At 39.8% G+C, this 16,748-nt stretch overlaps 1 protein-coding gene across 8 annotated transcripts in view; it reads left to right on the forward strand.

The window, feature by feature from the left end:
- ltbp1 (latent transforming growth factor beta binding protein 1) overlaps positions 1 to 16,748 on the forward strand; it is a 244,512-nt gene that overhangs the window by 187,788 nt on the left and 39,976 nt on the right. For 5 of the 8 annotated variants that reach the window (XM_049464179.1, XM_049464180.1, XM_049464182.1 and 2 more), the window contains 3 exons: positions 2,704 to 2,826; positions 2,928 to 3,059; positions 6,816 to 6,941. In XM_049464179.1, the coding sequence (XP_049320136.1) occupies positions 2,704 to 2,826; positions 2,928 to 3,059; positions 6,816 to 6,941 (381 nt within the window). The remainder of the gene's footprint in view (positions 1 to 2,703; positions 2,827 to 2,927; positions 3,060 to 6,815; positions 6,942 to 16,748) is intronic. The other 3 variants (XM_049464184.1, XM_049464186.1, XM_049464185.1) reach the window with 1 other exon arrangement.

Raw genomic sequence — 16,748 nt, forward strand, 5'->3', positions numbered from 1 at the left:
ACAAGGTGCACCCGATTCTAAGGCGCACTATCAATAAACATCTTTTTTTAGGTGTATTTTCATACATAAAAGGCACATTATGCGGGTTGACAGGGTTGTCGCCATGTTTTCCTTTTAATTCAGGTACTGCTAATGCTGCTCCAGCAGTGCTAGCCGGGGTTATCAGCAGGCTACACATAAGCTAGATATTACTCACCTCTGAAACAGCAAAAGAGCTAGCACTTAGCACGGCTAGCGGCTAATGCTAATGCTATTCCAGCAGTGCTAGCCGGGGTTAGCTGCAGGCTACAGTCTGATAATACTCCCCTTTGAATGGTAAAAGAGCTAGTGCTTAGCTAGCTTAGAGGATAATGCTAATACTGCTCCAATACTTCTCAAATGGTCTCTTGGTCCAAACTGAATCTTCAGTATGACGCTGTACTTCAGCAGAGTGACTTTACAGCTCCTTACAACCTGACTGATAAAATTCATACATAAGATGCACCGGATTATAAGGCATACTGTCGATTTTTGGGTAAAATTAAAGGATTTTAAGTGCTCCTTATAGTGCAAAATATACAGAAGGTGGTATGCTCTGTTTCATGCACTGCCTGGTGCTAATTAATCGAGGCCTTGGAACTGGGATAACTTGTCCATGCCGATATGGAACAATCCAGCACAGCTTTATTAAACATTTGGCTCTGCAGTAAAAAAAAACTGCTTCACAATTCACAGAATTTGAAGGATTAGCTGCTAAATCTTAGTTCCATATGTGCCACGAGCCCATGACTCAGCAATTTAGAGCTGTTTTGACAGTATTATGTTGGTGGTTTTAATGTTGTGGCTAAGCGGTGTGTAGAAACTAGTCAACTTCTGCCTTTATTCCAACTCTGTGGACCCCTCGCTTTTACACCGAGGCTACTGGAGCTTATCTCTGTGTCCGGCTGTAATCTGATTGGGCTGAAAAGCCACAGTCCCGGTCTGCATGTTTCCTCCCATCATCGAGAGAGAAAGAAAGAGAATGAGTAAGAGTTGAGAGAGAGAGAGAGAGAGAGAGTATAAGTCTCTGTGAGTAAAGGGGGGAGGGGGTTCTAATGTATTTCACATTCAGACTGCTGCTATTTTTCCTCCAGTGGGGCGGGTGCCAGTGTGTGCGCTGTTCCAGAGTTGTTTGAAATGCCCTTTTCCTGCAGTAGAAGGAAGCCTTTCAGCTGACTGTCTAGACAAGGAGGAATATTTTAAACTGAACAGCCTGGACAGACCACTCCACATCACAGTGTGTGTGTGTGTGTGTCTGAAGCTCTGTGTATGTGCTTTCATTTCTTTGTGTGTGTTTGCGTGTGTATCACTGTCCCGCTGTCCCGTTCTGTGTGTCTTTGTGTGTCTGTGCATGTTAGAGAGTGTGTGTGACCGGGACTCATTGATACAAGCTGTGGACAGTGTCCATAAGTAGGATGGTGGAGTTTAAAAAAGGCACTGCAGGGTACGGCTGTGTGTACTGGCAAGAACTAGACGATGCAATACCACGATACAGGGGGGGTTACGATTCATTATACCACAGTAAGTTCCGACCCTGCAATGTGATTGGCTAAGAGGCGTTCTACGAGTGCCGTTATCAGTCGATAATGCACTGTAACCGAAGCTCTTAATGTATTACTCCTCCACATACAGGTAACCTAGCAACAATGCAGCACTAACAAGCCAAACAGCACAGCCACAAACAGAGCAGCAATGGAACTATTTTAACGTGCGTGTTTAGTGTTAAGACCCTATGCCGTAGCGCATGGTGTAGCCTGATCCACGCCGAGTCTCATGTTCCCGCCAGCGCATTGCTTTCACGGTCAAACTGCACACACACAAATGCAAAAAACAGTATAAATGCTGATAATGACCTAGGCTACATGCTTGATGTAGAAGTGTTTAGGCATGGAGCCAATACGTTTATATTTTTCGTATTTTTCACACTGTAAGGCGCACCGGATTATAAGGCGCATTATGTGACACTAGTAAGGAACAGGGGTGTCGTTCCTTTTAATTCAGCAGGTCCCGTCGCTGGGTGGCGAGACCTGTAAAGCTAAGATAAGTAAACAAAAGTGTAACTCTTTAATAAAAAAGACTAATGTGCTTCCCTTTATTTACAGCAAGCTTAGATTTCTAGATTTCAGACTACAGGCTGATAATACTCACTTTTAAATGGCAAACAAGCTAGTGCTTAGCTCGGTTAGCGGCTATTGCTAATGCTTCCCGAGAACTAAACTGAAACTCCTGTATGACCCTGTACTTCAGCGGAGTGGCTTTACTGCTCCTTACAACCTGACTGATAAAATTCATGGGACTGAGGAACCATGAATGTTCTGGTATCCCAGGGTGCTATCAGCTTGCAGTTTGTCTTAACACGCTAAACACGCAGACAACAGGCCCATAAATATTTACCTCTGAATCGCGAAAGAGCTAGCGTTTAGCATGTTTAGCGGCTAATGGTAAAGCTGCTGGAGAGCTTAACTGAAAGTCCTGTATAAGGCTGTACTTCATTGAAGGCGCACCAGATTATAAGGAGCTCTGATGATTTAAAAAAAAAATTAAAGAATTTTTAAATCACCTTATAGTATAAAATACGGCATCTGCATTTATTAGATGCGTGTCCACAAACATTAGGCCACGTTTGTGTGGAGTTTGGGTATTAGTGGTTTCTTGTTCTTGCATGCTGTTTTTTTTTGTTCACAGATGTGGATGAATGCATGGACGGCAGTAAATGTTTGAATGGCACTTGCTTAAATACAGATGGCTCGTTTCAGTGCCAGTGTGACGGGGGTTATCGGCTGGAGCTGGCCAGTCACACCTGCCGGGGTAAAAGCCAACAAACAAACATTGCTTGCTTTCATCAGCCTGCCCTTGCCACTGTTTTGTTGGGCAGATCGTGCTGATTGGCTGCTTGTGCCGTTTGGCAGATATCGATGAATGTGCTGAGTATGGACAGAGCATTTGTGGGGCGTGGCAGTGCGAGAACACACCAGGGTCCTACAGGTGTGTGGTGCCCTGCCCGGCAGGCCACACCCGAAATACACACGGAGCGTGTGTGGGTGAGTTCAACACTACCTCCGTTTACAATCATCATCATCATCATCTCTAACCATGCTGCATCCATCTTTCTGCTGTAGACGCAGAAGGGCTGTCCCCAAATCAAGATATTTCACCTTTGAAGACCACCTACATAAGAACCTAATAGCATTATCAATTATAAATCTCTAAAACCACCATTTTTAAGCTTTTATTATTTGAGTGGTCGGGTCATTATTTCTCAGCAATACAGTAAGAACACCACTCTAAGTGTGGGTGTTGTTCTGGTATGAGTGAGTGGATCAGACAGTGCAGCAGTGCTGCTGGAGTTTTTAAACACTGTGTTTAATCACGCCACCTTGTAGATAAAGTAAAGACGGAGACAGAACCTTTGAATCTGTTTCTGGACAGTTGGTGATGTGCATCCTCTAGTCCTTCATCAGTGCTCGAAAGTGACTTGAGATACATAATGATGAGATACATAAATTATTTAAAATATATGACTTAAGTAAACATTTAGAAGGGCTAAAAGAGGCCATAAGTGTAATATTGGGATATACAGGGGTTGGATAATGAAACTCCAACACCTGGTTTTAGACCACAATAATTTATTGTCTCGACGGACAGTTCTGGTGGAAACAGGAGAGTTGAGGTGCACATTGAATTCTGCCAAGGTTTGGGCAGCCGTGGTTTTGTGTTTTTTGGATACAATCCAGGTTAGCACCCGAAAATCCCTTTCAGACAGCTTCCTCTTACAGCGTCCACAGTTAATCCTGTTGGATGTGATTCGTCCTTCTTTACTTCTTGGTCACAGATGCGCCAGCAAGACGTGCACCAACAATTTGTCCTCTTTTGAACTCTGGTATGTCACCCATAATGTTGTGTGCATTGCAATATTTCGAGCAGAACTGTGCTCTTACCCTGCTAATTGAACCTTCACACTCTGCTCTTACTGGTGCAATGTGCAATTAATGACGATTGGCCACCAGGCTGCTCCAATTTAGCCATGAAACACTGCACACAAAAATGTCAGGTGTTTCAGTTTCATTGTCCAACCCCTGTACATAAATTATTTAAAATATATGAGGCTAAAAGAAGCCAGAAGTGTAATATTGGGATATAGGAAGAAAGGAGAGGAAGATGAGGAGCCGGAAATGAGGTGTTAGCAGATCTGGTAGCAGAAGGAAGTTTGTTCCACCATTGGGGAACTACAGGATGCAGATCAGAAGACTCAGCCCATTGGGTTAAAAACTCCAGCAGCACTTCTGTGTCTGATTAACTCATACCAGCACAACACACCCTAACATCTCATACACCTCTACCACCATGCTAATCAGTGCTAATCACTGCAGTGCTAAGAACAATGACCCACCATCCAAATACTACTAATATTAGCTGCTCTGTGGTGGTCCTGTGGGGGTCTTTTAATACATAGTCCACCGTTTTATGAACTGGGTACAGCCCTGGTCTTTTGAAGGGGTCTCTTCTTGAGCTTGTGCTCTTTTTTCCGAGCTTCAGTTCTCTTGGTGTCGGGGCTGTGTGGCTTGGTTCAGCTTTTTCAGTGCAGCTGTTTCAGTCTGTTATTTACCTTATTCCACATATTTACCTTAATTCCACATCATGTTCATTTTGACCATAAATAAAGGAAAACACTAACAGTACTACTACTATTTAATGTGAGTGAAAAGATTATGGTGTAATAAGTAATTATAGCTTAGTTAAGGCAGCTTTGTTGAGGATCTTGGTATTGACATTTAACTTCTTATAAACACAGCTGATGATGCTTAAGCCATATCTAGGAAACTCTTCTATTACTGTGCATCTTACTGAGTTATCAGGTATGTTTATTGCTACCTTGCACTCTGCCAATAGTCTGTTTCCACGCTTTCGGCCTGCGTTGTTTAAATAGCAACAGTGCTTCTGAATGAATCTATGCCAGGAGGTAGGGTGGTCTTGAAGGGAGGTATGTTTAAGTAAACTACCAAACTGGTGTATTGCTATCTTGGAAATAATAAACACAGGTGCGCCACTGACTGAAATGAACCCAGACAGACATCAGTAGTCAGAAATTCATTGCTATCCCCAATGTGCATACAGCCCTTCTTGTTACGCAGACAAGAAATCACAGCAGTGCACAAACCCATAGTGCATGCCTGTTGGCAACTATACAAACTTTTACATCAACAATAATGATGTAATGAATGAACTAGCGTGAACCAGCAGGTCCGTTTCCTCTGCTAGGAAGGGCTGGACACATCCTGGTAGCTGTGCCGTTAAAATAGCAATCCACCAAATCAGAGCGCACCTGGCTCCTAAAAAGAAATCTTAAAAGGAATGGCAAGTGACACGCTGATTGAATTATTGTACGCTAAGCCCAAAAAAAAAAACATAATATTTTTTAAAGAGGATTAGAAAATGTCTTTTGTGCATTTCAAGCTGCACCAGAAATACTTTTCCCGTCATTATGATAGCAAAGACACACTGATACGCCCTACATCAAATCCAAATGTCAGGCTGCGCCATTGACAGCTAGCCTAAAGGCCGTTAAAATTGGGCTCTCTGTGTTATGTCCACCAGTTTTACCTGTAGTGTACATTCAAAGTGCAGTAATTTGTTAATAAAAGACCTTTGTCTTTGGTAAATATGTTGCAAATGTAAAGTATGTATGATCTTCAGTTTAATGATATTGAGAGTAACTCAAATGACTGATTTCCAGTTACAATTCTATGTTACAACGCTTTTAAAAGCTTCTTCAGTTTTATTTGTTTAGTTGTATTGTCATGTTTTTGTCCTGTTCTTTGTCTCTCCTGTCTGTGTATGTGTTTTTCCTGCTGTCCTATATGCTTATTTACCTTTTACCTCCCGAACGTGGCCCTGTGTGTTTCTCCGGTGTCTCTGCCCCTGTCTTCAATGCGCTGTAACTCCGCCTCCTCGTTACCTGTTCCCATGTGTTTCCTGTCCTCTTCCGTGTGTGTGTGCATATATATAAATATATATATATATATATATATATATATATATATATATATATATATATATATATATATATATAGGGAAAAGTTATGGAATTTAAAAATAGAAATTTCCAGGCCAGGATAAGTTTTGGAAAAATAAAAATATCCAGAAAGTTGTGGAAAAGTCATGGAAATTTGCTCTACAAATCTTTGTGTTTCAGTTTAATAATGGGGAAAATCTATTTTGAGCTAAAAAAAAGTAATCAGCTCGTTACTGAGTTAATTCAGTAATTTAGCTCTACACAATAGAGCTCTCAGGATTGTGTGTGTACCTGTATTTTTATCTGATTAATTTTAGACCTAATTTAATAAATTTTAATTATAGTTTTATTGATATTTGGTTCTATTGCCCATGTTTGCACTGATGTTTTAAAATCATATGGTCATAAAAATTTGCTTTGAAGGCATGGAAAAGTCATGAAAAAATCATGGAAATTTATTGGTTAAAAAGTGTATGAACCCTATATATATATATATATTGTCCCTTTGTTTCAGTGTCCCTTGTTGGTTCTTGTATGTCTTATTGTCAGTCAGGTTACGTGTCTCTTTGTTTTTTCAGTCTCTATGTACTCTGACTCCTTGTTGCTTAGTTTATTCTCATAAATACTTGCAATTACAGCTACCTCCGCGTCTTCTTCGCTCCCTACCTGACATATATTAACTCAGACATTGAAAACAAATCGTTTTTTTCACATGAAAATAAGTTCTCTTTTTTAAAACCGTGTAAAAATCTGACACCACCTGTCTCTCTCTGACCTTCTGCAGACGTGGACGAGTGCGCTCTGAACAGGAGTGTGTGCCGAGGGCATGGAGTGTGTCAGAACACCGTTGGCTCCTTCATGTGCCAGTGTGATCCAGGCTACCAGGACAGTGATGGCCAGGGCTGTGTGGGTGAGTCAGGCTATTTATCATAATAATCACAGCGCTGACCTCCTGAGTGTTATATCAGCCTTACTTTTATTATAATAATGAAACGCACATACACTTACTGTCCACTTTACTGTGAACATGACCTTCTACCTCCACTTTACCTTATAGCTCTGCTAGCTTATAGCTCTGTTATAATGCTGTTCAGATGCACACTGTGGCCTATTTGCTGTCTTGCACAATTTCTCACCTTTTAGCTTAGTTTTCATTAATTTTACCAATTTATTTTACTGTTTAACAAATAAATATCCTAAACATACATTGGTCTTGCTTTTAAAAATTGCACAGTTATATATATATACTAATAAAGCATGATGCATTTACTTATGCATTGCTATTGTAGTCATACATTTACCTCCGCAGTGCTATTATAGTCATACATTTACCTCAGCAGTTCTTTTATAGTAATACGTTTACCTCAACAGTGCTATTGTGGTCAAATATTTACCTCAGCAGTGCTATTACTGTAGTCATACATTCACCTCACCTCAGCAGTGCTATTGCAGTCATACATTTACCTCAACCGTGCTGTTACATTCATAAATTTACCTCAGCAGTGCTGATGTAGTCATACATATACCTTAGCAATGCTGTTGTAATAATATAGGTACCTTAGCAGTGCTATTGTGGTCATACATTTAGCTAAGCAGTGTAATTTGTATTAAATGTAGCTTAACAAGCTATTATTGTCATGAATTTACCTCAGCAGTGTTATTGTAGTAATACATTTACATCAGCAGTGCTATTGTAGCCATGCATGTATCTCAGCAGTGCTATTGTAGTCATACATTTACCTTAGCAATGCTATTTGTTGTCATATTTATTTTTACCTCAGCAGTGCTATTGTAGTCTTACAATTACCTCAGCAGTGCTGTTGTTGTCATAAATTTACCTCAACAATGCTTTTGTATTCATATTTACCTAAGCAGTGCTACTGTAGTCATACATTTATCTCAGCAGTGCTATTGTAGTCATAAATGTACATCAACAGTGCTATTGTGGGGATACATTTACCTCAGCAGTGCTGTTGAAGTCAAGCTTTTATCTCAGCATTGCTATTGTAGTCATACATTTACCTCACCAGTGCTGTTATAGTCAAAAATTTCCTCAGCAGTGCTATTGTGGTAATACATTTACGCTGGCAGTCCTATTGTAGTCATACATTTACCTTACCAATGCTTTTTTTAGTCATATTTTTTACCTCAGCAGTGCAATTGAAGTCATACATTTACCTCAACAGTGTTATTGTAGTCATACATTTACCTCAGCAGTGCTATTGAAGTCATACATTTACCTCAACAGTGCTATTGTGGGGATACATTTACCTCATCAGTGCTATTGTAGTCATGGATTTACCTCAGCAGTGCTATTGTGGTCATACATTTACCTCAGCAGTGCTATTGTAGTCATACATTTACCTCAGTAGTGTTATTAAAGTAATTTTTTTTCTCAGTAGTGCTATTGTGATCATACATTTACCTCAGCAGTGCTATTGTAGTCATACATTTACCTCAGCAGTGCTATTGTAGTCATACATTTACCTCAGCAGTGTAATTATTGTAGTCATACATTTACCTCAGCAGTGCTATTGTAGTTATACATTTACCTCAGCTGTGCTATTGTAGTCGTACATTTACCTCGCCAGTGTAATTATTAATTAATTAATTATATCAGCAGTGCTATTGTGGGGATACATTTACCTCAGCAGTGCTATTGTAGTGCTATTGTAGTCATACATTTACCTCGGCAGTGTAATTATTGTAGTCATACATTTACCTCAGCAGTGCTATTGTAGTCATACATTTACCTCGGCAGTGTAATTATTGTAGTCATACATTTACCTCAGCAGTGCTATTGTAGTCATACATTTACCTCAGCTGTGCTACTGTAATCGTACATTTACCTCGCCAGTGTAATTATTGTAGTCATACACTCACCTCAACAGTGCTATTGTGGGAATACATTTACCTCAGCAGTGCTATTGTAGTCATACTTACCTCAGCAGTGCTATTGAAGACATTAATTTACCTCAGTCTTTATGAAAACCGATCAACCGTTCAACAATCTGTATACAAGCATGCCTTGCACCATCAGATTAAGGATTCAAGAATTCAAGGAGACATTATTGTCCTTCGCATCACATGTGGTACATGAGGTGGAACGAAATTGTGATCTCACGGCCCAGTTTACACCCAAGAGCTGTTGTTAAAATAGATAAATATAGATAAAATAGATAACAAAGTAAAATAATACAATAAAAATAGAAAAGAACAAAATATATATCAAGATAAATACACACAAAAATAGGGAGAGTAGGCAGGTAACACGAAGCCCAGAGTGCAAGTTGTGCTATAGCAGCATGATAATGTGAATTAAGAGCAGTACAAGATAAAGTGTCTCAGTGCGTTTAAGGTTTAAGGTGACAAACAGTGTAAACAGTATTTGTCCTTGTAAAGTGACAGTGCAGTGTGTTGTTAAGGTGGAGTTTCAACTTCAAAATAAAAAAAAAGTTGAAGTTGAAACACTGTCGGTATATATCAAAAGGTATGTATCTAGTTACAGCGAAGACAATAGTCATATTAACACAGATAACAGCATAGTTGCGCATTGCCATATTGAGTGAAATGGGAGTAGCTTCTCAATTTATACACTGTATAATAAACATTGAATAATAATTCATATGATAATTCATAGAGTAATCATGTCAGGAATCATTTTATTAACTGGTTTGCGTGTACAGTGGCTTGAAAAAGTATTCATATTCCTTGAACTTTTTCAGATTTTGTCACCTTTAGGCCACAAACTTGATTTTATATTATTGAGATTTTAAGTGATAGACTAACACAAAGTAGTTATTTTGCGAAGAAGAATGGGCAAAAATCTCAGTCTTTAGATGCACTAAGCGGGTAGAGACAAACCCCAGTGAAAGTTGGCTCAACTAACTATTAATATAGAGGCGTCTATTAGTTAAAATCTTAATAAAATACATTTACAATACAAGTTTTTGGTTGTAAAGTGACAAAATGTGAAAAATGAAATGCTTTATGAAGTATGAATATCTTACAAGACACTGTATGAATAACCAATACAAGCCACTGTATTTATCGTTCAGTAATCCATAGGGTGGAACTAAAGTCATGATGTGTAAAGGGTTAATGACTGTATTATTACAGTTAAATATAGCTGGCGCTCTGAATCTACAGTCTGTTCTGTACCTGCTCTGTTCGGGTCTGGGTTTTGGGCAGGTAGATGAAATGAGTGTTTTAAAGGAAGCCCAGCTCTGCACTAAAAACACACTAGGCGTTTTTTTTTTTCCGCTTCGCAGGCGACGGTAAAAAAGGAGCTGGACGCCTCGCCAGGGCCGTGATTGATGGGGCCGTTTATTTTCATCCAATTCGAAGGTGTACCGCATGCGCTCGCTAATGTTTTAAACATCCTCGGCCTGTGCCTGCGCAGCCGGCGAGAGCAGGAGGAGGAGGAGACCGGGCACACCAAGGCATAGACCCTTCACACACACACACACACTCACTCTTCTCCATTAATGAGGCCACAAAGTCGCCACACGTTCCTGTGTGTTTTCTTTTCACTGAGGAGGAATGAGTGAGCATCTACTTTACATCTACTTTTATATTTTCTTGTTGGGTTGCATTTTAGACTAAACAAGCTGTAAAAGAGCATTTGCACACCTGTGTCAGCAATGAGAACCTAAAGCAGCCGAACGCATTTATTAGAATAGATGTCTACGAAGATATTGACATATATATATATATATATATATATATATATATATATATATATATATATATATATATATGGCAGCATAGCAGCATACACAACACTCTGTAGACGCACAGTGTATCAGTACAATAATTATACATGAAAAATACAAATACTTCATATGATTGAAAATATATTTCACTGTACAAATTTGTATATACAGACTTTTCCACATTATAAGGCTCACTGGATTAAAAGGGGATTATTATGCAACACTAGTAAGGAACAGAGGTGTCTCCATGTTTAATTTCTCATTAGCTGCAAGGCTAAGCTAAGTAAACAAAACGGTAATTTGTAAAAAAAAAAAAACAAAAAAAAAACATTTGAAGTCAAACTACACAAATTTCTTTTCTGAAAACTTTCCTGTTTACAGTAAGCTTAGATTATTAGCTAGCGTTTTGCCCCACATAGCGTGTTTTAATGCAATAAAAGGGATGCAATAATGCAATATATATATATATATATATAGTCCCAGGTGTTTCCTGTTTTCCCGTTCGTGTCCACCACTATTTATAGTCCGTGTTTCCTTTTTCGTATGTCGCATCTTGTACGCGTCTTGTACTCGCGGTTGCGTTTGCGTCTGCCTCTGCGTCCTCTCCCTGCTCACACCCTGACAGGTTGAGGAAGAGTTTTGTGTGCAGCATGCATACACAACTCAGTGAGCCCTACTGTATTCCACAAAGAACAAGAAAAGGTGTATTTTAGTAGAAGGAAACCTTTAAAAATACGTCAAATTCCATCCTACGCATGGATGCATCTGACCATGGCATGGCATCTATCTATGTCTTTAAGGCAAGACAAAGTCTCTTTACCATGACAAAATCCAGACACCTCACTGAAGATGACCGGCTGCCATCATTCTTTTGTTGACCAACGACAAGAATCAACAAATCTAATGGTGGAAATAATGCAAAAAATGAGGAGCCTACTGTCCTTGCTTTAACTGTACCAGTCTGTTCTGTACAGAAGGCCACAGTGTCATGGCTGTTATGGCTGCCTGTATTATGTTGATTTTGCTTCTGGACTTTCTCCACAGAGGAATAAGGTTCAGGGTTCTGGTCCAGTAGATGATTAGCTGTGACACTTCCAGCCAAACTTCTGAAGCAATCACTCTGATATTATGATATCTATCCCAGAGAGAGAGAGAGAGAGAGAGAGAGAGAGAAAGGATAGCACTGCAAAGAGCTACGTTTTGGTAATCAGGCTCTGAATGGTACACACAGGCCATACTGGAGGGTCATTTGTCTTAGTGGTTTATATAGCTGGTCCCATGCAGGCTCCATCAGTCCTAATTTCCCGCAGCAGAAAGTCCTGTCACAACTCAGTACCCTCCTCCTGAGCTTCATACTATACCTTCTAAGAGAAGCCAAAAACACACACACACTTACAGGGATAGGCGCATACACACACCTGCACCGTTAGCAGTTTAGTAGCCGTTCTGATATAATGAACATAGATGGCTGTTCAGCTCTCTCTCCATCCATCCCTCTTTGTACCCCTCACCATTCTACCCTCACTCCCTTTTTCATACCTATTATCTCCATCAGTTTAGTCCTCACCCATCCTTCCATCCTCTCTGCTAAGAATGTTAACCTTTTGCCTTGACTGTATCTAATATTCTGTCCATACATCATCGGATTTGTAAGAATCTGAACCTTTCAATTGGTTTTATACCAATATTTCCAATTCTGAGCAGCTGATCAGATGATATTTGCGAGTTAATGATTACAGCATTTTTGGATGAGGCTCCTTGGTCACAGGACACTGCACTTCCATGTTTAACCACTAGATTGAATCCAGAACAGGGAGTATCATAACACTAAACAGATACAACTCTCAAGAGTGCATCGCTCTGTTCAGTAAAGGGAGTATTAGAACCCTACCCAGATAATCTTCTCACAAGTACATAGCTCATCTCAGTATATTGAGCATTAGAACACTAATCAGATATCTCCCTTTAAGAGTACTTCACTTTACTCAGTATAGTAAGCCTTGGAACACTAACCAGATACCACTATCAAGAGTACATCACTCTGCTCAGTAAAGGGAGTACTAGAACACTACCCAGATACTCCTCTCATACGTACACAGCTCATATCAGTATAGTGAGTATTAGAACACTAACCAGATATCCCTCTCAAGAGTACTTCACTTTACTCAGTATAGTGAGCATTGGAACACTAACCAGACACCACTATCAAGAGTACATCACTCTGCTCAGTAAAGGGAGTACTAGAACACTACCCAGATACTCATCTCATACGTACACAGCTCATATCAGTATAGTGAGTATTAGAACACTAACCAGATATCCCTCTCAAGAGTACTTCACTTTACTCAGCATAGTGAGCATTGGAACACTAACCAGGCACCACTATCAAGAGTACATCACTCTGCTCAGTAAAGGGAGTACTAGAACACTACCCAGATACTCCTCTCATACGTACACAGCTCATATCAGTATAGTGAGTATTAGAACACTAACCAGATACCCCTCTCAAGAGTACTTTACTTTACTCAGTATAGTGAGCCTTGGAACACTAACCAGATACCACTATCAAGAGTACATTACCCTGCTCAGTATAGTGAGTATTAGAACTCTAACCAGATACTCCTCTCAAAGAGGACATCACTCAGCCCAAAATAGTGAGCATCAGAACACTAACAAGATACCCCTCTCAAGGGTACAACATTCTCTGCATCATGATACTCGTATGGCCTCGTATGGAGACACTGCAAATGCTATCAAGTGGTTACATGGCAACCTTACACTCAATTGAATGAAAACGTTGAGAAATGTTGGGAATCCTAGTCAAAAGTTTCTACAGCCAGTCCAGACAGAAAAATTCAGAGAAAGGCCGTGTAAAATTCCAAATAAACTTTGTATGTAAAATTAGTTTATTGGCTTACAGTAGAAAGATAGAATTTTGTTTTTGGACTAATTGGATCCTTCTGGTCCAAAATGACAAGGATAATTATAAGGCGCATTATTTTTAAAGTCAAATGAGTGCTGGATGTTAATCTACACAGACTTCTCTACTGAAAACTGTTTATTTTTGTGAGTAAAGCACAATCTGCTTCTCTACAGTAAGCTTAGATTTCCAGATTTCCATTAAGGCTACTCAGACAACGCTATACTAAGAAACCCTGAGTGTTCCGGTGACCCAGGGTGAAATTTTAGCTAACAGTTTTTCCCACATAGTTTGTTTTAACATGGTAAACGGGAAGACCACAGTCGGATATACTCATCTCTCAATGGCGGAAGAGCTAACTAGTGCTTGGTGTGGCTTGCAGGTAATGCTAATGCTGCTCCAGCAGTGCTAGCCCGGGTTAGCAGCAAGCTACAGACCAATACGTTCACCTCTGAATAGCGAAAGAGCTAGCACAGAACTAGCGCTTAGCAGGGTTAGAAGCTAATGCTAATATTGCTCCAGTCTTGAAAAAACGGATTGGCTTTGCAGCTCTTTACAACCTGATTGGGTAAAATTAATAAATAAGGTGCACCAGATTTTAAGGCTTACTGATCATTTTTGGGAGAATTAAAGCATCTTAAGTGCTCCTTATAGTGCAAAAAATACTAGTTTCATTTTTTTTTTATACTTGTTTGGTCCTCCTAATCCTGAATAGCTAGAAAAAAATTAAGAATGCACACCAAGCAAAAGTTTGGGTCTCAGAAGAGTATATACCCTTTATTAAAATCTTTAAGTCTTAAGGAGAAAAACATGAGATCATAGTAAATCATAATTAAGCACAGAATATTGTTGTCATTCATCCAACTATTTTTTTGTTAATTAATTAACACTGCAAGGTGTTTGTTCTAATAATTGCAGCAGTAAAAACGACTCAGAGTCTCTTCTTTCATTCTTCATGTAACATTTCAGAAGTTAACAGCAGCTGTGTGCACGTTCTGTTCCCTCCATCCTTTCCTCTTTCTTCTCCTTCCCTCCTGATCCATCTCTCTCTCCCTCCACCCAGCCTTTCACTCTCCATTTCCAGCGCTCCCTCCATCCTTCCTTCCTCCGCTTCTCTGGTTACTCAAGAAAGATGAAGGGTTTAGGCCTGGAGCGACACTCAAGACAGCAGACTGTACCTGAATGAACACTATATGCTCAACTAAGTCAGCTCCATTAGTTCTACTCTAATTTCACCTCTCTGCTGCTCTTCCTGCTCCTTTCCTCCTGCAGTTTCCAGATATATCCTGTTATTTTTAAATATATTACACTATTCCAGGACTGGCCTCGGTGTTAAAGGAAAAAAAAGAATTCAAATGGGTCAAGGTCATTAAAGGGTTCATATATATAAAATATCTATAAACACTTTGCATACATATTATTATCCTATTTTCGCCCTGTTCTTCAATGCTCAGGACCCCACAGAAGAGAAAACCACCACACAGCAGCTATTATTATTATTAGTATTTGGGTGGTGGGTCATTATTCTCAGCACTGCAGTGATTACCACTGATTTGCATGGTGGTATACAAGGTGTATGATGTGTTAGTATTGTAGTAAAGTGTGTTGTGCTGGATTAGACAGTGCAGCAGTGCTGCTGGAGTTTTTAAACACTGTGTTTAATCACTCACTGCCCTTTACACACTCCTACTTACAGACAGTAGCTGCTCCACCTTGTAGATACAGTATAAAGTCAGAGACAGAGGCTCTGAATCTGTTGCTGCTCAGTTTTACAGTGCTGGTAATCCTCTAGTCCTTCATTAGTGCTCACAAGGATGCTGCTGATGTGCTATTCTTAGCCCATCAGTGTGTAAAAACTCCATAGGCAAAACGTCAAGCTTGATTTAGGGTGTGTCATTGTGACTTTGCTATTGTATAGACAGGAAAAGTACACCTTGTGCAGCTCAAAGCATACAAAAAGGATGTACCATACTAATTCTCTCAATTAATCATGGGTGTGTTTTGAGTGTTAAGTGAAATAAATCAATTAGCGTGTCATTTGTCATTGCCTTTAAAGGAGAATTCTGGTGTAAAAGGGATTTTTGGTGTAGTAAACCATGATAAAGAGTACTAACATTTGCTGAATAGCACACCTCCGCTCTCCTGCAGCTTTCCCAGATCCAATCACTTTGTGCTTTTTGCCCAGCATTCTTTACAACAAGCGCTTTGATGCATCCACTTGCTCCTGCAGACTTGGTTACGCTACAGGTTGTAAAAAACTGTGTTGTTTAGTAAGCTACTTATGAACATTTAAAGTTATTAATGCCTCGTTTTAAATGTCAGGGCTTCTAAATGTCCGGATTCTAATAATGAGGTGTGAAGCTAGTTTGAACCTGGATAACGGTGTTAAAAGCGATTTATGCCCCAAAGTGGCCGCTGTAAAAATTGCTGGGCAAAAAGCACAAAATTACTGGATCTGGGAAAACTGCGTGAGAGCAGTGGTGGGCTACCAAAAGTCAGTTCTACACCGGACATCTCCTTTAAGAGCCAGGACTGCTCTGACTTTGGTGGATTGATACTTTAACAGCGCATCGCTTTTGCGCTTGCACTCTGATCATTTTATAAGAAGTGCAATGTTATTTTATTTTGTATTCCGTTTATTGTTTATGTAAAAGTTGGGTTCGTTCACTGTTGCGTGGGCTTGTGTGCGTGTAAAAAGTGTTGCCAAGATAGCAATGAACGTCCATCTGTTAATGTCCGTCTAGGTTGTTTTCAGTCACTGGCACAGCTGTGTTTTCCGCCTCCAAGATAGCAATAGCCAGAAACTTACTTGAACACACCTCACTCTGTGACCACCAGGCCCGTCGGTGGAGATGTATATTTGCAAGCACTGTTGCTATTTAAACGACATAAGTGGAAGGCGTGAAAATAGACTGTTGGAGTGTTTAAGGTTATTAAATATATTTTGCAAAAAAAAAAAAAAACATTTGCATAGAAACACGGCTTGTGAGTGGTTCTCTCTTTTAAACTCTCTCTCATATAAACACACACAGATGCATGCTTTTATACACACACCCCCTTTAAAAGCTCTTTCCCAGGCTCC

The sequence above is a fragment of the Astyanax mexicanus genome, chromosome 14 (assembly GCF_023375975.1).
Source record: "Astyanax mexicanus isolate ESR-SI-001 chromosome 14, AstMex3_surface, whole genome shotgun sequence".
NCBI lineage: Eukaryota > Metazoa > Chordata > Actinopteri > Characiformes > Acestrorhamphidae > Astyanax > Astyanax mexicanus.